Here is a 26714-nt window from a genome sequence, read left to right as displayed (position 1 = left end):
CTCCTCCCTCCCTCCCCTTTGCCACTGGCTCCCCTAGTCAGAAGTCCACCCCCGGCCACGGGCCAGATCTCCGCTCTGAGTGTCTGGCCAGCCCCACTCACCCCTGAGTCCAGGGAACACCTTTCCATCAACCCTTACCTTTCCTGTCTGGCATACACCCGAAGACAGGGGTACGGAGTTGGGGCATCTCGGAGTCGGTATCCTTCTGACTTTGTGTGTGTTTGTGTGTGTGTGCGCGCGCTCGTGCCTTAGCTGCAAGTTTACAACTCAACTTTATTGCTCATTCTAAAATTTACACGCATATTGTTTTGTGACATCCGTTGCGATCCCCACAACATGACAGTGCGCTCCCCCCTCTCCACCCAGGTTTCCCGTGTCCCTTCACCCATTTCCGGTCCCGTCCTGCTTTGTCCTCCTCCTTTCCCACGGGCGCTGTCCTTTTGGTCTTGAATGCTCCGTGGACCTAAGAAGCACCTTCCTCGGGTGTGTTATTTTTTGTGCGTCACAGGCCTGCCCAATCTACTGGAATCCATCGAGTGACCAGGTACCCTTCCCTCTCTTCTTCCTCTTCTTCTTGCTACCTCTGACATCCCTGCGTGGGAAGACGTCATTGCCACAGTGGATGGCCACCCGAGCGGGGATGTCCCTGGCCGGATCCTTCAGGCGGTGGCCTTCTTGCTCCCCGTGATCCTTTGCCACCCCACTCCTGGGTTTCGGCTTGTGAATGACCACTGCGTTGGAAGGCAGTGCACTCTCTACTACCCTGATGTTGAACTGGGGCTTCAGTCGGTCTCGCGCTTGGAGGATTTTCCACTCCTCCAAGGTCATTTGTCGGCTGGCTGGTCCTCCCAGTTGCTCCTCGTCCGCGGCTACAACGTTGACTTTGGCGTCCCCTTCGGGCACCCCTGGCCTAGGCCCCTCGTCCGCGGCCTCCATCCCGTGGCCTCCTGATGCGCCGCCCCGTGCCACACCCCCACTCCCTCTGACCAACTCGCTCTGGTGGATGTAAAACAGGGCGTAGGCTTGTTGGCTCAGCACACAAGTCACATCGCATGCCGAGACCTCGGCATCGTCCATTCGGTACCACTTGCCGTTGCCAGCCTTGACGTAAGAGAGGTAGTGGCCCGTGTGGCAAGTCCACCCAACATGGACCAGCACTGCGTAGAGTCTGTAAGCAGCCGGTCCTCCGTCCTGCCGAGACAGGCATCTGCTCACGTCCAGACTCGCAGGGTAGCGCACCTGCTTAGCATTTTTGTCACCGCTCAGGTCTGAGAAGCGTTTCAGTACAAGGACGAGGGCCTCGGGGCAAGTGTGCAAAGTCAGCGTCTTGGAAGCGGGCATCTTCCTCTGACAAATCCTACACTGATAGGAATTTTCACCATCCAGCTCTTCGGCCGTGACCAGCTGTTCCAAAGCTTGGTTCACACTCTGAGCTGCCTGGATATCCAGGGTGATGTCCAGGTAAGGGTCGAAGGTGTCTGACACTCCCTGGCAGTGGCAACACTGGATTCGAGACCTCCAGTAGCCGCCAAAGATTCGGCGGATCAGGGTGGTGTCTTCGGAGAGGCCGCGCAAGTGCCTGTGGCTCCGCAGGCAGGCTTTCTGCACGGCGTCCAGAGCGGACATGAGAAATTCATGGGCGTCTTCCTGTTGGTGTCTATGGAGGCCTCTAGCCAGCGCGTGTGAGGGCTCCATGACGTCACCTGGATGGCTGAGGGCTCGGGTGATGTGATCCTGCATTGCACACAGCACGCAGTAGCCCTGCTGCCCACAGCTTGCGGCGTGCTCCCGGGACAACATGTAGTCGGCGAGGGGCGGCGTGTACGTCAGACACTGCAGCGCCGCGTTCACGTAGCAGGTGTCCCCCATGTTGCGGAGCCCTGCCCCGACCCCGGAAGACCTGCTCCAAGTCGAGGCGAGTGTCAAATGGGGAGCAAGCACCCCGTCGTCGCGGCAGGCGCTCTGCTTCTGGGATGTCCGCCAGGGCTGGTGAGCCAGAGAGGGAGCGCAGTGCCTTTCAGGACCGGCTGCCGGGAGGCAGGAAGTGCTGGGTTTGGGAGAGACGGCCAACTGACCCTGACCTCCGCAGTGGAGAGAAGGCGCCTCCATGGCTGTGGAAACAAAGATGGCCAGTGTCTTAGGCTGGGTTCTCTGGAGAAGCAAAACCGGCAAAGCCTACGGACATCAAAATAGAGAGCTTTCCAACAAGGCAATGGCTCAGGCGGTTGTAAAGGCTGGAACGTCCCGAGTGCACAGGCCAGGCCCGAGGCTTCTCCTGCTGCACGGAGCCGCAGGGGGCTGGCCAACGCCAGACTGGCAGGTGGGAGAGCAGGGCTCTTCCTCACGGGCCGAAGGATCCCAGGATGGACGGGCCAGCCCGCAGCAAAGCTCCTACCTCAAGTCCGCAGAAACGGAGGTCAGAACAACAGCAGCCAGCCACAGGACCCAGAGTCAGCAAAAGCCCGCCAGCCTTGTCCCAGAGCCGGCTTAGGTCAACGAAGGCCACACCCCCAAGGAAACTCCCTTTCACCTGACTGGCTGCTCGCAGCAGATGCCATCATGGAAGTCATCCCACTCTATCAAATCTCATCATGGGAGTGATCACGTCATCATGGGACCGCCAAGCTACACCGGAACTGCCAGACCGCTGGGAATCACGGCCCAGCCAGGCGACACAAGAGCTTAACCATCACAGCCAGGCTTCCCCTGCCTCGACATCAACGAGCAGGGCAGAACCAAGCTCCCGCTTCACAGGCAAGCCTCCGAATGGCCGGCTTGGCCAGCCGCTGCTCTCCCATCAGCCCTCTTCGGGGCCGGCCCTGCGCATACCACCACCTCCACTGGCGCTGAGCCCCCACTAACCCCAAGGTCTGACCTGTTCCACCGGGCGCCTTGCTCCCTCCGGGCCGTACCCCGCATCTCCTCCCTCCCTCCCCTTTGCCACTGGCTCCCCTAGTCAGGAGTCCACCCCCGGCCATGGGCCAGATCTCCGCTCTGAGTGTCTGGCCAGCCCCACTCACCCCTGAGTCCAGGGAACACCTTTCCATCAACCCTTACCTTTCCTGTCTGGCATACACCCGAAGACAGGGGTACAGAGTTGGGGCATCTCGGAGTCGGTATCCTTTTCTCTTTGTGTGTGTGTTTGTGTGTCTCTATGTGTGTGTGTGTGTGTGTGCGCTTTAGGTGGAAGTTTACAACGCAACTTTATTGCTCATTCTAAAATTTACACGCATATTGTTTTGTGACATCCATTGCGATCCCCACAACATGACAGTGCGCTCCCCCCTCTCCACCCAGGTTTCCCGTGTCCCTTCACCCATTTCCGGTCCCGTCCTGCTTTGTCCTCCTCCTTTCCCACGGGCGCTGTCCTTTTGGTCTTGAATGCTCCGTGGACCTAAGAAGCACCTTCCTCTGGTGTGTTATTTTTTGTGTGTCACAGGCCTGCCCAATCTACTGGAATCCATCGAGTGACCAGGTACCCTTCCCTCTCTTCTTCCTCTTCTTCTTGCTACCTCTGACATCCCTGCGTGGGAAGACGTCATTGCCACAGTGGATGGCCACCCGAGCGGGGATGTCCCTGGCCGTATCCTTCAGGCGGCGGTCTTCTTGCTCCCCGTGATCCTTTGCCACCCCACTCCTGAGTTTCGGCTTGTGAATGACCACTGCGTTGGAAGGCAGTGCACTCTCTACTACCCTGATGTTGAACTGGGGCTTCAGTCGGTCTCGCGCTTGGAGGATTTTCCACTCCTCCAAGGTCATTTGTCGGCTGGCTGGTCCTCCCAGTTGCTCCTCGTCCGCGGCTACAACGTTGACTTTGGCGTCCCCTTCGGGCACCCCTGGCCTAGGCCCCTCGTCCGCGGCCTCCATCCCGTGGCCTCCTGATGCGCCGCCCCGTGCCACACCCCCACTCCCTCTGACCAACTCGCTCTGGTGGATGTAAAACAGGGCGTAGGCTTGTTGGCTCAGCACACAAGTCACATCGCATGCCGAGACCTTGGCATCGTCCATTCGGTACCACTTGCCGTTGCCAGCCTTGACGTAAGAGAGGTAGTGGCCCGTGTGGCAAGTCCACCCAACATGGACCAGCACTGCGTAGAGTCTGTAAGCAGCCGGTCCTCCGTCCTGCCGAGACAGGCATCTGCTCACGTCCAGACTCGCAGGGTAGCGCACCTGCTTAGCATTTTTGTCACCGCTCAGGTCTGAGAAGCGTTTCAGTACAAGGACGAGGGCCTCGGGGCAAGTGTGCAAAGTCAGCGTCTTGGAAGCGGGCATCTTCCTCTGACAAATCCTACACTGATAGGAATTTTCACCATCCAGCTCTTCGGCCGTGACCAGCTGTTCCAAAGCTTGGTTCACACTCTGAGCTGCCTGGATATCCAGGGTGATGTCCAGGTAAGGGTCGAAGGTGTCTGACACTCCCTGGCAGTGGCAACACTGGATTCGAGACCTCCAGTAGCCGCCAAAGATTCGGCGGATCAGGGTGGTGTCTTCGGAGAGGCCGCGCAAGTGCCTGTGGCTCCGCAGGCAGGCTTTCTGCTTGGCGTCCAGAGCGGACATGAGAAATTCATGGGCGTCTTCCTGTTGGTGTCTATGGAGGCCTCTAGCCAGCGCGTGTGAGGGCTCCATGACGTCACCTGGATGGCTGAGGGCTCGGGTGATGTTATCCTGCATTGCACACAGCACGCAGTAGCCCTGCTGCTCACAGCTTGCGGCGTGCTCCGGGGACAGCATGTAGTCGGCGAGGGGCGGCGTGTACGTCAGACACTGCAGCGCCGCGTTCACGTAGCAGGTGTCCCCCATGTTGCGGAGCCCTGCCCCGACCCCGGAAGACCTGCTCCAAGTCGAGGCGAGTGTCAAATGGGGAGCAAGCACCCCGTCGTCGCGGCAGGCGCTCTGCTTCTGGGATGTCCGCCAGGGCTGGTGAGCCAGAGAGGGAGCGCAGTGCCTTTCAGGACCGGCTGCCGGGAGGCAGGAAGTGCTGGGTTTGGGAGAGACGGCCAACTGACCCTGACCTCCGCAGTGGAGAGAAGGCGCCTCCATGGCTGTGGAAACAAAGATGGCCAGTGTCTTAGGCTGGGTTCTCTGGAGAAGCAAAACCGGCAAAGCCTACGGACATCAAAATAGAGAGCTTTCCAACAAGGCAATGGCTCAGGCGGTTGTAAAGGCTGGAACGTCCCGAGTGCACAGGCCAGGCCCGAGGCTTCTCCTGCTGCACGGAGCCGCAGGGGGCTGGCCAACGCCAGACTGGCAGGTGGGAGAGCAGGGCTCTTCCTCACGGGCCGAAGGATCCCAGGATGGACGGGCCAGCCCGCAGCAAAGCTCCTACCTCAAGTCCGCAGAAACGGAGGTCAGAACAACAGCAGCCAGCCACAGGACCCAGAGTCAGCAAAAGCCCGCCAGCCTTGTCCCAGAGCCGGCTTAGGTCAACGAAGGCCACACCCCCAAGGAAACTCCCTTTCACCTGACTGGCTGCTCGCAGCAGATGCCATCATGGAAGTCATCCCACTCTATCAAATCTCATCATGGGAGTGATCACGTCATCATGGGACCGCCAAGCTACACCGGAACTGCCAGACCGCTGGGAATCACGGCCCAGCCAGGCGACACAAGAGCTTAACCATCACAGCCAGGCTTCCCCTGCCTCGACATCAACGAGCAGGGCAGAACCAAGCTCCCGCTTCACAGGCAAGCCTCCGAATGGCCGGCTTGGCCAGCCGCTGCTCTCCCATCAGCCCTCTTCGGGGCCGGCCCTGCGCATACCACCACCTCCACTGGCGCTGAGCCCTCACTAACCCCAAGGTCCGACCTGTTCCACCGGGCGCCTTGCTCCCTCCGGGCCGTACCCCGCATCTCCTCCCTCCCTCCCCTTTGCCACTGGCTCCCCTAGTCAGAAGTCCACCCCCGGCCACGGGCCAGATCTCCGCTCTGAGTGTCTGGCCAGCCCCACTCACCCCTGAGTCCAGGGAACACCTTTCCATCAACCCTTACCTTTCCTGTCTGGCATACACCCGAAGACAGGGGTACGGAGTTGGGGCATCTCGGAGTCGGTATCCTTCTGACTTTGTGTGTGTTTGTGTGTGTGTGCGCGCGCTCGTGCCTTAGCTGCAAGTTTACAACTCAACTTTATTGCTCATTCTAAAATTTACACGCATATTGTTTTGTGACATCCGTTGCGATCCCCACAACATGACAGTGCGCTCCCCCCTCTCCACCCAGGTTTCCCGTGTCCCTTCACCCATTTCCGGTCCCGTCCTGCTTTGTCCTCCTCCTTTCCCACGGGCGCTGTCCTTTTGGTCTTGAATGCTCCGTGGACCTAAGAAGCACCTTCCTCGGGTGTGTTATTTTTTGTGCGTCACAGGCCTGCCCAATCTACTGGAATCCATCGAGTGACCAGGTACCCTTCCCTCTCTTCTTCCTCTTCTTCTTGCTACCTCTGACATCCCTGCGTGGGAAGACGTCATTGCCACAGTGGATGGCCACCCGAGCGGGGATGTCCCTGGCCGGATCCTTCAGGCGGTGGCCTTCTTGCTCCCCGTGATCCTTTGCCACCCCACTCCTGGGTTTCGGCTTGTGAATGACCACTGCGTTGGAAGGCAGTGCACTCTCTACTACCCTGATGTTGAACTGGGGCTTCAGTCGGTCTCGCGCTTGGAGGATTTTCCACTCCTCCAAGGTCATTTGTCGGCTGGCTGGTCCTCCCAGTTGCTCCTCGTCCGCGGCTACAACGTTGACTTTGGCGTCCCCTTCGGGCACCCCTGGCCTAGGCCCCTCGTCCGCGGCCTCCATCCCGTGGCCTCCTGATGCGCCGCCCCGTGCCACACCCCCACTCCCTCTGACCAACTCGCTCTGGTGGATGTAAAACAGGGCGTAGGCTTGTTGGCTCAGCACACAAGTCACATCGCATGCCGAGACCTCGGCATCGTCCATTCGGTACCACTTGCCGTTGCCAGCCTTGACGTAAGAGAGGTAGTGGCCCGTGTGGCAAGTCCACCCAACATGGACCAGCACTGCGTAGAGTCTGTAAGCAGCCGGTCCTCCGTCCTGCCGAGACAGGCATCTGCTCACGTCCAGACTCGCAGGGTAGCGCACCTGCTTAGCATTTTTGTCACCGCTCAGGTCTGAGAAGCGTTTCAGTACAAGGACGAGGGCCTCGGGGCAAGTGTGCAAAGTCAGCGTCTTGGAAGCGGGCATCTTCCTCTGACAAATCCTACACTGATAGGAATTTTCACCATCCAGCTCTTCGGCCGTGACCAGCTGTTCCAAAGCTTGGTTCACACTCTGAGCTGCCTGGATATCCAGGGTGATGTCCAGGTAAGGGTCGAAGGTGTCTGACACTCCCTGGCAGTGGCAACACTGGATTCGAGACCTCCAGTAGCCGCCAAAGATTCGGCGGATCAGGGTGGTGTCTTCGGAGAGGCCGCGCAAGTGCCTGTGGCTCCGCAGGCAGGCTTTCTGCATGGCGTCCAGAGCGGACATGAGAAATTCATGGGCGTCTTCCTGTTGGTGTCTATGGAGGCCTCTAGCCAGCGCGTGTGAGGGCTCCATGACGTCACCTGGATGGCTGAGGGCTCGGGTGATGTTATCCTGCATTGCACACAGCACGCAGTAGCCCTGCTGCTCACAGCTTGCGGCGTGCTCCCGGGACAGCATGTAGTCGGCGAGGGGCGGCGTGTACGTCAGACACTGCAGCGCCGCGTTCACGTAGCAGGTGTCCCCCATGTTGCGGAGCCCTGCCCCGACCCCGGAAGACCTGCTCCAAGTCGAGGCGAGTGTCAAATGGGGAGCAAGCACCCCGTCGTCGCGGCAGGCGCTCTGCTTCTGGGATGTCCGCCAGGGCTGGTGAGCCAGAGAGGGAGCGCAGTGCCTTTCAGGACCGGCTGCCGGGAGGCAGGAAGTGCTGGGTTTGGGAGAGACGGCCAACTGACCCTGACCTCCGCAGTGGAGAGAAGGCGCCTCCATGGCTGTGGAAACAAAGATGGCCAGTGTCTTAGGCTGGGTTCTCTGGAGAAGCAAAACCGGCAAAGCCTACGGACATCAAAATAGAGAGCTTTCCAACAAGGCAATGGCTCAGGCGGTTGTAAAGGCTGGAACGTCCCGAGTGCACAGGCCAGGCCCGAGGCTTCTCCTGCTGCACGGAGCCGCAGGGGGCTGGCCAACGCCAGACTGGCAGGTGGGAGAGCAGGGCTCTTCCTCACGGGCCGAAGGATCCCAGGATGGACGGGCCAGCCCGCAGCAAAGCTCCTACCTCAAGTCCGCAGAAACGGAGGTCAGAACAACAGCAGCCAGCCACAGGACCCAGAGTCAGCAAAAGCCTGCCAGCCTTGTCCCAGAGCCGGCTTAGGTCAACGAAGGCCACACCCCCAAGGAAACTCCCTTTCACCTGACTGGCTGCTCGCAGCAGATGCCATCATGGAAGTCATCCCACTCTATCAAATCTCATCATGGGAGTGATCACGTCATCATGGGACCGCCAAGCTACACCGGAACTGCCAGACCGCTGGGAATCACGGCCCAGCCAGGCGACACAAGAGCTTAACCATCACAGCCAGGCTTCCCCTGCCTCGACATCAACGAGCAGGGCAGAACCAAGCTCCCGCTTCACAGGCAAGCCTCCGAAGGGCCGGCTTGGCCAGCCGCTGCTCTCCCATCAGCCCTCTTCGGGGCCGGCCCTGCACATACCACCACCTCCACTGGCGCTGAGCCCCCACTAACCCCAAGGTCTGACCTGTTCCACCGGGCGCCTTGCTCCCTCCGGGCCGTACCCCGCATCTCCTCCCTCCCTCCCCTTTGCCACTGGCTCCCCTAGTCAGGAGTCCACCCCCGGCCACGGGCCAGATCTCCGCTCTGAGTGTCTGGCCAGCCCCACTCACCCCTGAGTCCAGGGAACACCTTTCCATCAACCCTTACCTTTCCTGTCTGGCATACACCCGAAGACAGGGGTACGGAGTTGGGGCATCTCGGAGTCGGTATCCTTCTGACTTTGTGTGTGTGTGTGTGTGTGTGCGCGCGCGCGCTTGCGCCTTAGGTGGAAGTTTACAACTCAACTTTATTGCTCATTCTAAAATTTACACGCATATTGTTTTGTGACATCCGTTGCGATCCCCACAACATGACAGTGCGCTCCCCCCTCTCCACCCAGGTTTCCCGTGTCCCTTCACCCATTTCCGGTCCCGTCCTGCTTTGTCCTCCTCCTTTCCCACGGGCGCTGTCCTTTTGGTCTTGAATGCTCCGTGGACCTAAGAAGCACCTTCCTCGGGTGTGTTATTTTTTGTGCGTCACAGGCCTGCCCAATCTACTGGAATCCATCGAGTGACCAGGTACCCTTCCCTCTCTTCTTCCTCTTCTTCTTGCTACCTCTGACATCCCTGCGTGGGAAGACGTCATTGCCACAGTGGATGGCCACCCGAGCGGGGATGTCCCTGGCCGGATCCTTCAGGCGGTGGCCTTCTTGCTCCCCGTGATCCTTTGCCACCCCACTCCTGGGTTTCGGCTTGTGAATGACCACTGCGTTGGAAGGCAGTGCACTCTCTACTACCCTGATGTTGAACTGGGGCTTCAGTCGGTCTCGCGCTTGGAGGATTTTCCACTCCTCCAAGGTCATTTGTCGGCTGGCTGGTCCTCCCAGTTGCTCCTCGTCCGCGGCTACAACGTTGACTTTGGCGTCCCCTTCGGGCACCCCTGGCCTAGGCCCCTCGTCCGCGGCCTCCATCCCGTGGCCTCCTGATGCGCCGCCCCGTGCCACACCCCCACTCCCTCTGACCAACTCGCTCTGGTGGATGTAAAACAGGGCGTAGGCTTGTTGGCTCAGCACACAAGTCACATCGCATGCCGAGACCTCGGCATCGTCCATTCGGTACCACTTGCCGTTGCCAGCCTTGACGTAAGAGAGGTAGTGGCCCGTGTGGCAAGTCCACCCAACATGGACCAGCACTGCGTAGAGTCTGTAAGCAGCCGGTCCTCCGTCCTGCCGAGACAGGCATCTGCTCACGTCCAGACTCGCAGGGTAGCGCACCTGCTTAGCATTTTTGTCACCGCTCAGGTCTGAGAAGCGTTTCAGTACAAGGACGAGGGCCTCGGGGCAAGTGTGCAAAGTCAGCGTCTTGGAAGCGGGCATCTTCCTCTGACAAATCCTACACTGATAGGAATTTTCACCATCCAGCTCTTCGGCCGTGACCAGCTGTTCCAAAGCTTGGTTCACACTCTGAGCTGCCTGGATATCCAGGGTGATGTCCAGGTAAGGGTCGAAGGTGTCTGACACTCCCTGGCAGTGGCAACACTGGATTCGAGACCTCCAGTAGCCGCCAAAGATTCGGCGGATCAGGGTGGTGTCTTCGGAGAGGCCGCGCAAGTGCCTGTGGCTCCGCAGGCAGGCTTTCTGCACGGCGTCCAGAGTGGACATGAGAAATTCATGGGCGTCTTCCTGTTGGTGTCTATGGAGGCCTCTAGCCAGCGCGTGTGAGGGCTCCATGACGTCACCTGGATGGCTGAGGGCTCGGGTGATGTTATCCTGCATTGCACACAGCACGCAGTAGCCCTGCTGCTCACAGCTTGCGGCGTGCTCCCGGGACAGCATGTAGTCGGCGAGGGGCGGCGTGTACGTCAGACACTGCAGCGCCGCGTTCACGTAGCAGGTGTCCCCCATGTTGCGGAGCCCTGCCCCGACCCCGGAAGACCTGCTCCAAGTCGAGGCGAGTGTCAAATGGGGAGCAAGCACCCCGTCGTCGCGGCAGGCGCTCTGCTTCTGGGATGTCCGCCAGGGCTGGTGAGCCAGAGAGGGAGCGCAGTGTCTTTCAGGACCGGCTGCCGGAAGGCAGGAAGTGCTGGGTTTGGGAGAGACGGCCAACTGACCCTGACCTCCGCAGTGGAGAGAAGGCGCCTCCATGGCTGTGGAAACAAAGATGGCCAGTGTCTTAGGCTGGGTTCTCTGGAGATGCAAAACCGGCAAAGCCTACGGACATCAAAATAGAGAGCTTTCCAACAAGGCAATGGCTCAGGCGGTTGTAAAGGCTGGAACGTCCCGAATGCACAGGCCAGGCCCGAGGCTTCTCCTGCTGCACGGAGCCGCAGGGGGCTGGCCAACGCCAGACTGGCAGGTGGGAGAGCAGGGCTCTTCCTCACGGGCCGAAGGATCCCAGGATGGACGGGCCAGCCCGCAGCAAAGCTCCTACCTCAAGTCCGCAGAAACGGAGGTCAGAACAACAGCAGCCAGCCACAGGACCCAGAGTCAGCAAAAGCCCGCCAGCCTTGTCCCAGAGCCGGCTTAGGTCAACGAAGGCCACACCCCCAAGGAAACTCCCTTTCACCTGACTGGCTGCTCGCAGCAGATGCCATCATGGAAGTCATCCCACTCTATCAAATCTCATCATGGGAGTGATCACGTCATCATGGGACCGCCAAGCTACACTGGAACTGCCAGACCGCTGGGAATCACGGCCCAGCAAGGCGACACAAGAGCTTAACCATCACAGCCAGGCTTCCCCTGCCTCGACATCAACGAGCAGGGCAGAACCAAGCTCCCGCTTCACAGGCAAGCCTCCGAAGGGCCGGCTTGGGCAGCCGCTGCTCTCCCATCAGCCCTCTTCGGGGCCGGCCCTGCGCATACCACCACCTCCACTGGCGCTGAGCCCCCACTAACCCCAAGGTCTGACCTGTTCCACCGGGCGCCTTGCTCCCTCCGGGCCGTACCCCGCATCTCCTCCCTCCCTCCCCTTTGCCACTGGCTCCCCTAGTCAGGAGTCCACCCCCGGCCACGGGCCTGATCTCCGCTCTGAGTGTCTGGCCAGCCCCACTCACCCCTGAGTCCAGGGAACACCTTTCCATCAACCCTTACCTTTCCTGTCTGGCATACACCCGAAGACAGGGGTACGGAGTTGGGGCATCTCGGAGTCGGTATCCTTCTGACTTTGTGTGTGTGTGTGTGTGTGTGCGCGCGCGCTCGCGCCTTAGGTGGAAGTTTACAACTCAACTTTATTGCTCATTCTAAAATTTACACGCATATTGTTTTGTGACATCCGTTGCGATCCCCACAACATGACAGTGCGCTCCCCCCTCTCCACCCAGGTTTCCTGTGTCCCTTCACCCACTTCCGGTCCCGTCCTGCTTTGTCCTCCTCTTTTCCCACGGGCGCTGTCCTTTTGGCCTTGAATGCTCCGTGGACCTAAGAAGCACCTTCCTCGGATGTGTTATTTTTTGTGCGTCACAGGCCTGCCCAATCTACTGGAATCCATCGAGTGACCAGGTACCCTTCCCTCTCTTCTTCCTCTTCTTCTTGCTACCTCTGACATCCCTGCGTGGGAAGACGTCATTGCCACAGTGGATGGCCACCCGAGCGGGGATGTCCCTGGCCGGATCCTTCAGGCGGTGGCCTTCTTGCTCCCCGTGATCCTTTGCCACCCCACTCCTGGGTTTCGGCTTGTGAATGACCACTGCGTTGGAAGGCAGTGCACTCTCTACTACCCTGATGTTGAACTGGGGCTTCAGTCGGTCTCGCGCTTGGAGGATTTTCCACTCCTCCAAGGTCATTTGTCGGCTGGCTGGTCCTCCCAGTTGCTCCTCGTCCGCGGCTACAACGTTGACTTTGGCGTCCCCTTCGGGCACCCCTGGCCTAGGCCCCTCATCCGCGGCCTCCATCCCGTGGCCTCCTGATGCGCCGCCCCGTGCCACACCCCCACTCCCTCTGACCAACTCGCTCTGGTGGATGTAAAACAGGGCGTAGGCTTGTTGGCTCAGCACACAAGTCACATCGCATGCCGAGACCTCGGCATCGTCCATTCGGTACCACTTGCCGTTGCCAGCCTTGACGTAAGAGAGGTAGTGGCCCGTGTGGCAAGTCCACCCAACATGGACCAGCACTGCGTAGAGTCTGTAAGCAGCCGGTCCTCCGTCCTGCCGAGACAGGCATCTGCTCACGTCCAGACTCGCAGGGTAGCGCACCTGCTTAGCATTTTTGTCACCGCTCAGGTCTGAGAAGCGTTTCAGTACAAGGACGAGAGCCTCGGGGCAAGTGTGCAAAGTCAGCGTCTTGGAAGCGGGCATCTTCCTCTGACAAATCCTACACTGATAGGAATTTTCACCATCCAGCTCTTCGGCCGTGACCAGCTGTTCCAAAGCTTGGTTCACACTCTGAGCTGCCTGGATATCCAGGGTGATGTCCAGGTAAGGGTCGAAGGTGTCTGACACTCCCTGGCAGTGGCAACACTGGATTCGAGACCTCCAGTAGCCGCCAAAGATTCGGCGGATCAGGGTGGTGTCTTCGGAGAGGCCGCGCAAGTGCCTGTGGCTCCGCAGGCAGGCTTTCTGCACGGCGTCCAGAGCGGACATGAGAAATTCATGGGCGTCTTCCTGTTGGTGTGTCTATGGAGGCCTCTAGCCAGCGCGTGTGAGGGCTCCATGACGTCACCTGGATGGCTGAGGGCTCGGGTGATGTGATCCTGCATTGCACACAGCACGCAGTAGCCCTGCTGCTCACAGCTTGCGGCGTGCTCCCGGGACAGCATGTAGTCGGCGAGGGGCGGCGTGTACGTCAGACACTGCAGCGCCGCGTTCACGTAGCAGGTGTCCCCCATGTTGCGGAGCCCTGCCCCGACCCCGGAAGACCTGCTCCAAGTCGAGGCGAGTGTCAAATGGGGAGCAAGCACCCCGTCGTCGCGGCAGGCGCTCTGCTTCTGGGATGTCCGCCAGGGCTGGTGAGCCAGAGAGGGAGCGCAGTGCCTTTCAGGACCGGCTGCCGGGAGGCAGGAAGTGCTGGGTTTGGGAGAGACGGCCAACTGACCCTGACCTCCGCAGTGGAGAGAAGGCGCCTCCATGGCTGTGGAAACAAAGATGGCCAGTGTCTTAGGCTGGGTTCTCTGGAGATGCAAAACCGGCAAAGCCTACGGACATCAAAATAGAGAGCTTTCCAACAAGGCAATGGCTCAGGCGGTTGTAAAGGCTGGAACGTCCCGAATGCACAGGCCAGGCCCGAGGCTTCTCCTGCTGCACGGAGCCGCAGGGGGCTGGCCAACGCCAGACTGGCAGGTGGGAGAGCAGGGCTCTTCCTCACGGGCCGAAGGATCCCAGGATGGACGGGCCAGCCCGCAGCAAAGCTCCTACCTCAAGTCCGCAGAAACGGAGGTCAGAACAACAGCAGCCAGCCACAGGACCCAGAGTCAGCAAAAGCCCGCCAGCCTTGTCCCAGAGCCGGCTTAGGTCAACGAAGGCCACACCCCCAAGGAAACTCCCTTTCACCTGACTGGCTGCTCGCAGCAGATGCCATCATGGAAGTCATCCCACTCTATCAAATCTCATCATGGGAGTGATCACGTCATCATGGGACCGCCAAGCTACACCGGAACTGCCAGACCGCTGGGAATCACGGCCCAGCCAGGCGACACAAGAGCTTAACCATCACAGCCAGGCTTCCCCTGCCTCGACATCAACGAGCAGGGCAGAACCAAGCTCCCGCTTCACAGGCAAGCCTCCGAAGGGCCGGCTTGGCCAGCCGCTGCTCTCCCATCAGCCCTCTTCGGGGCCGGCCCTGCGCATACCACCACCTCCACTGGCGCTGAGCCCCCACTAACCCCAAGGTCCGACCTGTTCCACCGGGCGCCTTGCTCCCTCCGGGCCGTACCCCGCATCTCCTCCCTCCCTCCCCTTTGCCACTGGCTCCCCTAGTCAGGAGTCCACCCCCGGCCACGGGCCAGATCTCCGCTCTGAGTGTCTGGCCAGCCCCACTCACCCCTGAGTCCAGGGAACACCTTTCCATCAACCCTTACCTTTCCTGTCTGGCATACACCCGAAGACAGGGGTACGGAGTTGGGGCATCTCGGAGTCGGTATCCTTCTGACTTTGTGTGTGTGTGTGTGTGTGCGCGCGCGCGCTTGCGCCTTAGGTGGAAGTTTACAACTCAACTTTATTGCTCATTCTAAAATTTACACGCATATTGTTTTGTGACATCCGTTGCGATCCCCACAACATGACAGTGCGCTCCCCCCTCTCCACCCAGGTTTCCCGTGTCCCTTCACCCATTTCCGGTCCCGTCCTGCTTTGTCCTCCTCCTTTCCCACGGGCGCTGTCCTTTTGGTCTTGAATGCTCCGTGGACCTAAGAAGCACCTTCCTCGGGTGTGTTATTTTTTGTGCGTCACAGGCCTGCCCAATCTACTGGAATCCATCGAGTGACCAGGTACCCTTCCCTCTCTTCTTCCTCTTCTTCTTGCTACCTCTGACATCCCTGCGTGGGAAGACGTCATTGCCACAGTGGATGGCCACCCGAGCGGGGATGTCCCTGGCCGGATCCTTCAGGCGGTGGCCTTCTTGCTCCCCGTGATCCTTTGCCACCCCACTCCTGGGTTTCGGCTTGTGAATGACCACTGCGTTGGAAGGCAGTGCACTCTCTACTACCCTGATGTTGAACTGGGGCTTCAGTCGGTCTCGCGCTTGGAGGATTTTCCACTCCTCCAAGGTCATTTGTCGGCTGGCTGGTCCTCCCAGTTGCTCCTCGTCCGCGGCTACAACGTTGACTTTGGCGTCCCCTTCGGGCACCCCTGGCCTAGGCCCCTCGTCCGCGGCCTCCATCCCGTGGCCTCCTGATGCGCCGCCCCGTGCCACACCCCCACTCCCTCTGACCAACTCGCTCTGGTGGATGTAAAACAGGGCGTAGGCTTGTTGGCTCAGCACACAAGTCACATCGCATGCCGAGACCTCGGCATCGTCCATTCGGTACCACTTGCCGTTGCCAGCCTTGACGTAAGAGAGGTAGTGGCCCGTGTGGCAAGTCCACCCAACATGGACCAGCACTGCGTAGAGTCTGTAAGCAGCCGGTCCTCCGTCCTGCCGAGACAGGCATCTGCTCACGTCCAGACTCGCAGGGTAGCGCACCTGCTTAGCATTTTTGTCACCGCTCAGGTCTGAGAAGCGTTTCAGTACAAGGACGAGGGCCTCGGGGCAAGTGTGCAAAGTCAGCGTCTTGGAAGCGGGCATCTTCCTCTGACAAATCCTACACTGATAGGAATTTTCACCATCCAGCTCTTCGGCCGTGACCAGCTGTTCCAAAGCTTGGTTCACACTCTGAGCTGCCTGGATATCCAGGGTGATGTCCAGGTAAGGGTCGAAGGTGTCTGACACTCCCTGGCAGTGGCAACACTGGATTCGAGACCTCCAGTAGCCGCCAAAGATTCGGCGGATCAGGGTGGTGTCTTCGGAGAGGCCGCGCAAGTGCCTGTGGCTCCGCAGGCAGGCTTTCTGCACGGCGTCCAGAGTGGACATGAGAAATTCATGGGCGTCTTCCTGTTGGTGTCTATGGAGGCCTCTAGCCAGCGCGTGTGAGGGCTCCATGACGTCACCTGGATGGCTGAGGGCTCGGGTGATGTTATCCTGCATTGCACACAGCACGCAGTAGCCCTGCTGCTCACAGCTTGCGGCGTGCTCCCGGGACAGCATGTAGTCGGCGAGGGGCGGCGTGTACGTCAGACACTGCAGCGCCGCGTTCACGTAGCAGGTGTCCCCCATGTTGCGGAGCCCTGCCCCGACCCCGGAAGACCTGCTCCAAGTCGAGGCGAGTGTCAAATGGGGAGCAAGCACCCCGTCGTCGCGGCAGGCGCTCTGCTTCTGGGATGTCCGCCAGGGCTGGTGAGCCAGAGAGGGAGCGCAGTGTCTTTCAGGACCGGCTGCCGGAAGGCAGGAAGTGCTGGGTTTGGGAGAGACGGCCAACTGACCCTGACCTCCGCAGTGGAGAGAAGGCGCCTCCATGGCTGTGGAAACAAAGATGGCCAGTGTCTTAGGCTGGGTTCTCTGGAGATGCAAAACCGGCAAAGCCTACGGACATCAAAATAGAGAGCTTTCCAACAAGGCAATGGCTCAGGCGGTTGTAAAGGCTGGAACGTCCCGAATGCACAGGCCAGGCCCGAGGCTTCTCCTGCTGCACGGAGCCGCAGGGGGCTGGCCAACGCCAGACTGGCAGGTGGGAGAGCAGGGCTCTTCCTCACGGGCCGAAGGATCCCAGGATGGACGGGCCAGCCCGCAGCAAAGCTCCTACCTCAAGTCCGCAGAAACGGAGGTCAGAACAACAGCAGCCAGCCACAGGACCCAGAGTCAGCAAAAGCCCGCCAGCCTTGTCCCAGAGCCGGCTTAGGTCAACGAAGGCCACACCCCCAAGGAAACTCCCTTTCACCTGACTGGCTGCTCGCAGCAGATGCCATCATGGAAGTCATCCCACTCTATCAAATCTCATCATGGGAGTGATCACGTCATCATGGGACCGCCAAGCTACACCGGAACTGCCAGACCGCTGGGAATCACGGCCCAGCAAGGCGACACAAGAGCTTAACCATCACAGCCAGGCTTCCCCTGCCTCGACATCAACGAGCAGGGCAGAACCAAGCTCCCGCTTCACAGGCAAGCCTCCGAACGGCCGGCTTGGCCAGCCGCTGCTCTCCCATCAGCCCTCTTCGGGGCCGGCCCTGCGCATACCACCACCTCCACTGGCGCTGAGCCCCCACTAACCCCAAGGTCCGACCTGTTCCACCGGGCGCCTTGCTCCCTCCGGGCCGTACCCCGCATCTCCTCCCTCCCTCCCCTTTGCCACTGGCTCCCCTAGTCAGGAGTCCACCCCCGGCCACGGGCCAGATCTCCGCTCTGAGTGTCTGGCCAGCCCCACTCACCCCTGAGTCCAGGGAACACCTTTCCATCAACCCTTACCTTTCCTGTCTGGCATACACCCGAAGACAGGGGTACGGAGTTGGGGCATCTCGGAGTCGGTATCCTTCTGACTTTGTGTGTGTGTGTGTGTGTGTGCGCGCGCGCTCGCGCCTTAGGTGGAAGTTTACAACTCAACTTTATTGCTCATTCTAAAATTTACACGCATATTGTTTTGTGACATCCGTTGCGATCCCCACAACATGACAGTGCGCTCCCCCCTCTCCACCCAGGTTTCCTGTGTCCCTTCACCCACTTCCGGTCCCGTCCTGCTTTGTCCTCCTCTTTTCCCACGGGCGCTGTCCTTTTGGCCTTGAATGCTCCGTGGACCTAAGAAGCACCTTCCTCGGATGTGTTATTTTTTGTGCGTCACAGGCCTGCCCAATCTACTGGAATCCATCGAGTGACCAGGTACCCTTCCCTCTCTTCTTCCTCTTCTTCTTGCTACCTCTGACATCCCTGCGTGGGAAGACGTCATTGCCACAGTGGATGGCCACCCGAGCGGGGATGTCCCTGGCCGGATCCTTCAGGCGGTGGCCTTCTTGCTCCCCGTGATCCTTTGCCACCCCACTCCTGGGTTTCGGCTTGTGAATGACCACTGCGTTGGAAGGCAGTGCACTCTCTACTACCCTGATGTTGAACTGGGGCTTCAGTCGGTCTCGCGCTTGGAGGATTTTCCACTCCTCCAAGGTCATTTGTCGGCTGGCTGGTCCTCCCAGTTGCTCCTCGTCCGCGGCTACAACGTTGACTTTGGCGTCCCCTTCGGGCACCCCTGGCCTAGGCCCCTCGTCCGCGGCCTCCATCCCGTGGCCTCCTGATGCGCCGCCCCGTGCCACACCCCCACTCCCTCTGACCAACTCGCTCTGGTGGATGTAAAACAGGGCGTAGGCTTGTTGGCTCAGCACACAAGTCACATCGCATGCCGAGACCTCGGCATCGTCCATTCGGTACCACTTGCCGTTGCCAGCCTTGACGTAAGAGAGGTAGTGGCCCGTGTGGCAAGTCCACCCAACATGGACCAGCACTGCGTAGAGTCTGTAAGCAGCCGGTCCTCCGTCCTGCCGAGACAGGCATCTGCTCACGTCCAGACTCGCAGGGTAGCGCACCTGCTTAGCATTTTTGTCACCGCTCAGGTCTGAGAAGCGTTTCAGTACAAGGACGAGGGCCTCGGGGCAAGTGTGCAAAGTCAGCGTCTTGGAAGCGGGCATCTTCCTCTGACAAATCCTACACTGATAGGAATTTTCACCATCCAGCTCTTCGGCCGTGACCAGCTGTTCCAAAGCTTGGTTCACACTCTGAGCTGCCTGGATATCCAGGGTGATGTCCAGGTAAGGGTCGAAGGTGTCTGACACTCCCTGGCAGTGGCGACACTGGATTCGAGACCTCCAGTAGCCGCCAAAGATTCGGCGGATCAGGGTGGTGTCTTCCGAGAGGCCGCGCAAGTGCCTGTGGCTCCGCAGGCAGGCTTTCTGCACGGCGTCCAGAGCGGACATGAGAAATTCATGGGCGTCTTCCTGTTGGTGTGTCTATGGAGGCCTCTAGCCAGCGCGTGTGAGGGCTCCATGACGTCACCTGGATGGCTGAGGGCTCGGGTGATGTGATCCTGCATTGCACACAGCACGCAGTAGCCCTGCTGCTCACAGCTTGCGGCGTGCTCCCGGGACAGCATGTAGTCGGCGAGGGGCGGCGTGTACGTCAGACACTGCAGTGCCGCGTTCACGTAGCAGGTGTCCCCCATGTTGCGGAGCCCTGCCCCGACCCCGGAAGACCTGCTCCAAGTCGAGGCGAGTGTCAAATGGGGAGCAAGCACCCCGTCGTCGCGGCAGGCGCTCTGCTTCTGGGATGTCCGCCAGGGCTGGTGAGCCAGAGAGGGAGCGCAGTGCCTTTCAGGACCGGCTGCCGGGAGGCAGGAAGTGCTGGGTTTGGGAGAGACGGCCAACTGACCCTGACCTCCGCAGTGGAGAGAAGGCGCCTCCATGGCTGTGGAAACAAAGATGGCCAGTGTCTTAGGCTGGGTTCTCTGGAGATGCAAAACCGGCAAAGCCTACGGACATCAAAATAGAGAGCTTTCCAACAAGGCAATGGCTCAGGCGGTTGTAAAGGCTGGAACGTCCCGAATGCACAGGCCAGGCCCGAGGCTTCTCCTGCTGCACGGAGCCGCAGGGGGCTGGCCAACGCCAGACTGGCAGGTGGGAGAGCAGGGCTCTTCCTCACGGGCCGAAGGATCCCAGGATGGACGGGCCAGCCCGCAGCAAAGCTCCTACCTCAAGTCCGCAGAAACGGAGGTCAGAACAACAGCAGCCAGCCACAGGACCCAGAGTCAGCAAAAGCCCGCCAGCCTTGTCCCAGAGCCGGCTTAGGTCAACGAAGGCCACACCCCCAAGGAAACTCCCTTTCACCTGACTGGCTGCTCGCAGCAGATGCCATCATGGAAGTCATCCCACTCTATCAAATCTCATCATGGGAGTGATCACGTCATCATGGGACCGCCAAGCTACACCGGAACTGCCAGACCGCTGGGAATCACGGCCCAGCCAGGCGACACAAGAGCTTAACCATCACAGCCAGGCTTCCCCTGCCTCGACATCAACGAGCAGGGCAGAACCAAGCTCCCGCTTCACAGGCAAGCCTCCGAAGGGCCGGCTTGGCCAGCCGCTGCTCTCCCATCAGCCCTCTTCGGGGCCGGCCCTGCGCATACCACCACCTCCACTGGCGCTGAGCCCCCACTAACCCCAAGGTCCGACCTGTTCCACCGGGCGCCTTGCTCCCTCCGGGCCGTACCCCGCATCTCCTCCCTCCCTCCCCTTTGCCACTGGCTCCCCTAGTCAGGAGTCCACCCCCGGCCACGGGCCAGATCTCCGCTCTGAGTGTCTGGCCAGCCCCACTCACCCCTGAGTCCAGGGAACACCTTTCCATCAACCCTTACCTTTCCTGTCTGGCATACACCCGAAGACAGGGGTACGGAGTTGGGGCATCTCGGAGTCGGTATCCTTCTGACTTTGTGTGTGTGTGTGTGTGTGTGCGCGCGCTCGCGCCTTAGGTGGAAGTTTACAACTCAACTTTATTGCTCATTCTAAAATTTACACGCATATTGTTTTGTGACATCCGTTGCGATCCCCACAACATGACAGTGCGCTCCCCCCTCTCCACCCAGGTTTCCCGTGTCCCTTCACCCATTTCCGGTCCCGTCCTGCTTTGTCCTCCTCCTTTCCCACGGGCGCTGTCCTTTTGGTCTTGAATGCTCCGTGGACCTAAGAAGCACCTTCCTCGGGTGTGTTATTTTTTGTGCGTCACAGGCCTGCCCAATCTACTGGAATCCATCGAGTGACCAGGTACCCTTCCCTCTCTTCTTCCTCTTCTTCTTGCTACCTCTGACATCCCTGCGTGGGAAGACTTCATTGCCACAGTGGATGGCCACCCGAGCGGGGATGTCCCTGGCCGGATCCTTCAGGCGGTGGCCTTCTTGCTCCCCGTGATCCTTTGCCACCCCACTCCTGGGTTTCGGCTTGTGAATGACCACTGCGTTGGAAGGCAGTGCACTCTCTACTACCCTGATGTTGAACTGGGGCTTCAGTCGGTCTCGCGCTTGGAGGATTTTCCACTCCTCCAAGGTCATTTGTCGGCTGGCTGGTCCTCCCAGTTGCTCCTCGTCCGCGGCTACAACGTTGACTTTGGCGTCCCCTTCGGGCACCCCTGGCCTAGTCCCCTCGTCCGCGGCCTCCATCCCGTGGCCTCCTGATGCGCCGCCCCGTGCCACACCCCCACTCCCTCTGACCAACTCGCTCTGGTGGATGTAAAACAGGGCGTAGGCTTGTTGGCTCAGCACACAAGTCACATCGCATGCCGAGACCTCGGCATCGTCCATTCGGTACCACTTGCCGTTGCCAGCCTTGACGTAAGAGAGGTAGTGGCCCGTGTGGCAAGTCCACCCAACATGGACCAGCACTGCGTAGAGTCTGTAAGCAGCCGGTCCTCCGTCCTGCCGAGACAGGCATCTGCTCACGTCCAGACTCGCAGGGTAGCGCACCTGCTTAGCATTTTTGTCACAGCTCAGGTCTGAGAAGCGTTTCAGTACAAGGACGAGGGCCTCGGGGCAAGTGTGCAAAGTCAGCGTCTTGGAAGCGGGCATCTTCCTCTGACAAATCCTACACTGATAGGAATTTTCACCATCCAGCTCTTCGGCCGTGACCAGCTGTTCCAAAGCTTGGTTCACACTCTGAGCTGCCTGGATATCCAGGGTGATGTCCAGGTAAGGGTCGAAGGTGTCTGACACTCCCTGGCAGTGGCGACACTGGATTCGAGACCTCCAGTAGCCGCCAAAGATTCGGCGGATCAGAGTGGTGTCTTCGGAGAGGCCGCGCAAGTGCCTGTGGCTCCGCAGGCAGGCTTTCTGCATGGCGTCCAGAGTGGACATGAGAAATTCATGGGCGTCTTCCTGTTGGTGTGTCTATGGAGGCCTCTAGCCAGCGCGTGTGAGGGCTCCATGACGTCACCTGGATGGCTGAGGGCTCGGGTGATGTGATCCTGCATTGCACACAGCACGCAGTAGCCCTGCTGCTCACAGCTTGCGGCGTGCTCCCGGGACAGCATGTAGTCGGCGAGGGGCGGCGTGTACGTCAGACACTGCAGTGCCGCGTTCACGTAGCAGGTGTCCCCCATGTTGCGGAGCCCTGCCCCGACCCCGGAAGACCTGCTCCAAGTCGAGGCGAGTGTCAAATGGGGAGCAAGCACCCCGTCGTCGCGGCAGGCGCTCTGCTTCTGGGATGTCCGCCAGGGCTGGTGAGCCAGAGAGGGAGCGCAGTGCCTTTCAGGACCGGCTGCCGGGAGGCAGGAAGTGCTGGGTTTGGGAGAGACGGCCAACTGACCCTGACCTCCGCCGTGGAGAGAAGGCGCCTCCATGGCTGTGGAAACAAAGATGGCCAGTGTCTTAGGCTGGGTTCTCTGGAGATGCAAAACCGGCAAAGCCTACGGACATCAAAATAGAGAGCTTTCCAACAAGGCAATGGCTCAGGTGGTTGTAAAGGCTGGAACGTCCCGAATGCACAGGCCAGGCCCGAGGCTTCTCCTGCTGCACGGAGCCGCAGGGGGCTGGCCAACGCCAGACTGGCAGGTGGGAGAGCAGGGCTCTTCCTCACGGGCCGAAGGATCCCAGGATGGACGGGCCAGCCCGCAGCAAAGCTCCTACCTCAAGTCCGCAGAAACGGAGGTCAGAACAACAGCAGCCAGCCACAGGACCCAGAGTCAGCAAAAGCCCGCCAGCCTTGTCCCAGAGCCGGCTTAGGTCAACGAAGGCCACACCCCCAAGGAAACTCCCTTTCACCTGACTGGCTGCTCGCAGCAGATGCCATCATGGAAGTCATCCCACTCTATCAAATCTCATCATGGGAGTGATCACGTCATCATGGGACCGCCAAGCTACACCGGAACTGCCAGACCGCTGGGAATCACGGCCCAGCAAGGCGACACAAGAGCTTAACCATCACAGCCAGGCTTCCCCTGCCTCGACATCAACGAGCAGGGCAGAACCAAGCTCCCGCTTCACAGGCAAGCCTCCGAACGGCCGGCTTGGCCAGCCGCTGCTCTCCCATCAGCCCTCTTCGGGGCCGGCCCTGCGCATACCACCACCTCCACTGGCGCTGAGCCCCCACTAACCCCAAGGTCCGACCTGTTCCACCGGGCGCCTTGCTCCCTCCGGGCCGTACCCCGCATCTCCTCCCTCCCTCCCCTTTGCCATTGGCTCCCCTAGTCAGGAGTCCACCCCCGGCCACGGGCCAGATCTCCGCTCTGAGTGTCTGGCCAGCCCCACTCACCCCTGAGTCCAGGGAACACCTTTCCATCAACCCTTACCTTTCCTGTCTGGCATACACCCGAAGACAGGGGTACGGAGTTGGGGCATCTCGGAGTCGGTATCCTTCTGACTTTGTGTGTGTGTGTGTGTGTGTGCGCGCGCTCGCGCCTTAGGTGGAAGTTTACAACTCAACTTTATTGCTCATTCTAAAATTTACACGCATATTGTTTTGTGACATCCGTTGCGATCCCCACAACATGACAGTGCGCTCCCCCCTCTCCACCCAGGTTTCCCGTGTCCCTTCACCCATTTCCGGTCCCGTCCTGCTTTGTCCTCCTCCTTTCCCACGGGCGCTGTCCTTTTGGTCTTGAATGCTCCGTGGACCTAAGAAGCACCTTCCTCGGGTGTGTTATTTTTTGTGCGTCACAGGCCTGCCCAATCTACTGGAATCCATCGAGTGACCAGGTACCCTTCCCTCTCTTCTTCCTCTTCTTCTTGCTACCTCTGACATCCCTGCGTGGGAAGACGTCATTGCCACAGTGGATGGCCACCCGAGCGGGGATGTCCCTGGCCGGATCCTTCAGGCGGTGGCCTTCTTGCTCCCCGTGATCCTTTGCCACCCCACTCCTGGGTTTCGGCTTGTGAATGACCACTGCGTTGGAAGGCAGTGCACTCTCTACTACCCTGATGTTGAACTGGGGCTTCAGTCGGTCTCGCGCTTGGAGGATTTTCCACTCCTCCAAGGTCATTTGTCGGCTGGCTGGTCCTCCCAGTTGCTCCTCGTCCGCGGCTACAACGTTGACTTTGGCGTCCCCTTCGGGCACCCCTGGCCTAGGCCCCTCGTCCGCGGCCTCCATCCCGTGGCCTCCTGATGCGCCGCCCCGTGCCACACCCCCACTCCCTCTGACCAACTCGCTCTGGTGGATGTAAAACAGGGCGTAGGCTTGTTGGCTCAGCACACAAGTCACATCGCATGCCGAGACCTCGGCATCGTCCATTCGGTACCACTTGCCGTTGCCAGCCTTGACGTAAGAGAGGTAGTGGCCCGTGTGGCAAGTCCACCCAACATGGACCAGCACTGCGTAGAGTCTGTAAGCAGCCGGTCCTCCGTCCTGCCGAGACAGGCATCTGCTCACGTCCAGACTCACAGGGTAGCGCACCTGCTTAGCATTTTTGTCACCGCTCAGGTCTGAGAAGCGTTTCAGTACAAGGACGAGGGCCTCGGGGCAAGTGTGCAAAGTCAGCGTCTTGGAAGCGGGCATCTTCCTCTGACAAATCCTACACTGATAGGAATTTTCACCATCCAGCTCTTCGGCCGTGACCAGCTGTTCCAAAGCTTGGTTCACACTCTGAGCTGCCTGGATATCCAGGGTGATGTCCAGGTAAGGGTCGAAGGTGTCTGACACTCCCTGGCAGTGGCGACACTGGATTCGAGACCTCCAGTAGCCGCCAAAGATTCGGCGGATCAGGGTGGTGTCTTCCGAGAGGCCGCGCAAGTGCCTGTGGCTCCGCAGGCAGGCTTTCTGCACGGCGTCCAGAGCGGACATGAGAAATTCATGGGCGTCTTCCTGTTGGTGTGTCTATGGAGGCCTCTAGCCAGCGCGTGTGAGGGCTCCATGACGTCACCTGGATGGCTGAGGGCTCGGGTGATGTGATCCTGCATTGCACACAGCACGCAGTAGCCCTGCTGCCCACAGCTTGCTGCGTGCTCCCGGGACAGCATGTAGTCGGCGAGGGGCGGCGTGTACGTCAGACACTGCAGTGCCGCGTTCACGTAGCAGGTGTCCCCCATGTTGCGGAGCCCTGCCCCGACCCCGGAAGACCTGCTCCAAGTCGAGGCGAGTGTCAAATGGGGAGCAAGCACCCCGTCGTCGCGGCAGGCGCTCTGCTTCTGGGATGTCCGCCAGGGCTGGTGAGCCAGAGAGGGAGCGCAGTGCCTTTCAGGACCGGCTGCCGGGAGGCAGGAAGTGCTGGGTTTGGGAGAGACGGCCAACTGACCCTGACCTCTGCCGTGGAGAGAAGGCGCCTCCATGGCTGTGGAAACAAAGATGGCCAGTGTCTTAGGCTGGGTTCTCTGGAGATGCAAAACCGGCAAAGCCTACGGACATCAAAATAGAGAGCTTTCCAACAAGGCAATGGCTCAGGCGGTTGTAAAGGCTGGAACGTCCCGAATGCACAGGCCAGGCCCGAGGCTTCTCCTGCTGCACGGAGCCGCAGGGGGCTGGCCAACGCCAGACTGGCAGGTGGGAGAGCAGGGCTCTTCCTCACGGGCCGAAGGATCCCAGGATGGACGGGCCAGCCCGCAGCAAAGCTCCTACCTCAAGTCCGCAGAAACGGAGGTCAGAACAACAGCAGCCAGCCACAGGACCCAGAGTCAGCAAAAGCCTGCCAGCCTTGTCCCAGAGCCGGCTTAGGTCAACGAAGGCCACACCCCCAAGGAAACTCCCTTTCACCTGACTGGCTGCTCGCAGCAGATGCCATCATGGAAGTCATCCCACTCTATCAAATCTCATCATGGGAGTGATCACGTCATCATGGGACCGCCAAGCTACACCGGAACTGCCAGACCGCTGGGAATCATGGCCCAGCCAGGCGACACAAGAGCTTAACCGTCACAGCCAGGCTTCCCCTGCCTCGACATCAACGAGCAGGGCAGAACCAAGCTCCCGCTTCACAGGCAAGCCTCCGAAGGGCCGGCTTGGCCAGCCGCTGCTCTCCCATCAGCCCTCTTCGGGGCCGGCCCTGCGCATACCACCACCTCCACTGGCGCTGAGCCCCCACTAACCCCAAGGTCCGACCTGTTCCACCGGGCGCCTTGCTCCCTCCGGGCCGTACCCCGCATCTCCTCCCTCCCTCCCCTTTGCCACTGGCTCCCCTAGTCAGGAGTCCACCCCCGGCCACGGGCCAGATCTCCGCTCTGAGTGTCTGGCCAGCCCCACTCACCCCTGAGTCCAGGGAACACCTTTCCATCAACCCTTACCTTTCCTGTCTGGCATACACCCGAAGACAGGGGTACGGAGTTGGGGCATCTCGGAGTCGGTATCCTTCTGACTTTGTGTGTGTGTGTGTATGTGTGCGCGCGCGCTCGCGCCTTAGGTGGAAGTTTACAACTCAACTTTATTGCTCATTCTAAAATTTACACGCATATTGTTTTGTGACATCCGTTGCGATCCCCACAACATGACAGTGCGCTCCCCCCTCTCCACCCAGGTTTCCCGTGTCCCTTCACCCATTTCCGGTCCCGTCCTGCTTTGT

At 60.0% G+C, this 26714-nt stretch overlaps 7 protein-coding genes across 7 annotated transcripts; all 7 read right to left on the bottom strand.

Moving 5' to 3' along the window:
• Nucleotides 1-6369: 6369 nt before the first annotated feature.
• On the bottom strand, nt 6370-8956 carry LOC135232394 (ubiquitin carboxyl-terminal hydrolase 17-like protein 6). The gene is made up of 3 exons (XM_064290946.1): nt 8908-8956; nt 8030-8163; nt 6370-7836 (listed from the first exon to the last, which is right to left on the bottom strand). The coding sequence occupies exons 1-3, from the start codon at nt 8954-8956 to the stop codon at nt 6370-6372; spliced, it is 1650 nt and encodes a 549-aa protein (XP_064147016.1).
• Nucleotides 8957-9292: 336 nt separating this feature from the next.
• LOC100661099 (ubiquitin carboxyl-terminal hydrolase 17-like protein 6) lies at nt 9293-10882 on the bottom strand. Its single transcript, XM_003420435.3, has one exon. The coding sequence runs from the start codon at nt 10880-10882 to the stop codon at nt 9293-9295; it is 1590 nt and encodes a 529-aa protein (XP_003420483.2).
• A 1331-nt stretch (nt 10883-12213) lies between these two features.
• Nucleotides 12214-14615, bottom strand: LOC135232393 (ubiquitin carboxyl-terminal hydrolase 17-like protein 6). The gene is given in 3 exon segments (XM_064290945.1): nt 12214-13350; nt 13353-13682; nt 14526-14615. Coding segments are annotated over 3 exon segments (1557 nt in total).
• A 521-nt stretch (nt 14616-15136) lies between these two features.
• On the bottom strand, nt 15137-16726 carry LOC135232392 (ubiquitin carboxyl-terminal hydrolase 17-like protein 6). The gene has a single exon (XM_064290944.1). The coding sequence runs from the start codon at nt 16724-16726 to the stop codon at nt 15137-15139; it is 1590 nt and encodes a 529-aa protein (XP_064147014.1).
• A 1331-nt stretch (nt 16727-18057) lies between these two features.
• Nucleotides 18058-20459, bottom strand: LOC135232391 (ubiquitin carboxyl-terminal hydrolase 17-like protein 6). Its single transcript, XM_064290943.1, is given in 3 exon segments — nt 18058-19194; nt 19197-19526; nt 20370-20459. Coding segments are annotated over 3 exon segments (1557 nt in total).
• A 519-nt stretch (nt 20460-20978) lies between these two features.
• On the bottom strand, nt 20979-22570 carry LOC135232390 (ubiquitin carboxyl-terminal hydrolase 17-like protein 6). The gene is given in 2 exon segments (XM_064290942.1): nt 20979-22115; nt 22118-22570. Coding segments are annotated over 2 exon segments (1590 nt in total).
• Nucleotides 22571-23899: 1329 nt separating this feature from the next.
• Nucleotides 23900-26301, bottom strand: LOC100661950 (ubiquitin carboxyl-terminal hydrolase 17-like protein 6). Its single transcript, XM_064290941.1, is given in 3 exon segments — nt 23900-25036; nt 25039-25368; nt 26212-26301. Coding segments are annotated over 3 exon segments (1557 nt in total).
• Nucleotides 26302-26714: the final 413 nt, after the last annotated feature.

The sequence above is a fragment of the Loxodonta africana genome, chromosome 9 (assembly GCF_030014295.1).
Source record: "Loxodonta africana isolate mLoxAfr1 chromosome 9, mLoxAfr1.hap2, whole genome shotgun sequence".
NCBI lineage: Eukaryota > Metazoa > Chordata > Mammalia > Proboscidea > Elephantidae > Loxodonta > Loxodonta africana.
Note: the sequence above shows the minus strand (reverse complement) of the source record. Positions and strands in the feature narration are given on the sequence as shown.

Bases quoted from the DNA above. Each gene is read 5' to 3' on its own strand.
- LOC135232394 (XM_064290946.1), bottom strand. From the start codon at position 8,956: ATGCCCCAACTCCGTACCCCTGTCTTCGGGTGTATGCCAGACAGGAAA. The intron at 8,164-8,907 runs GTAAGGGTTGAT...CCCACCTGCCAG, and splicing joins GTGTATGCCAGACAGGAAAG to TCTGGCGTTGGCCAGCCCCC. The intron at 7,837-8,029 runs GTAGGCTTTGCC...CTGGCTCACCAG, and splicing joins AGCTCTCTATTTTGATGTCC to CCCTGGCGGACATCCCAGAA.
- LOC100661099 (XM_003420435.3), bottom strand. From the start codon at position 10,882: ATGGAGGCGCCTTCTCTCCACTGCGGAGGTCAGGGTCAGTTGGCCGTC.
- LOC135232392 (XM_064290944.1), bottom strand. From the start codon at position 16,726: ATGGAGGCGCCTTCTCTCCACTGCGGAGGTCAGGGTCAGTTGGCCGTC.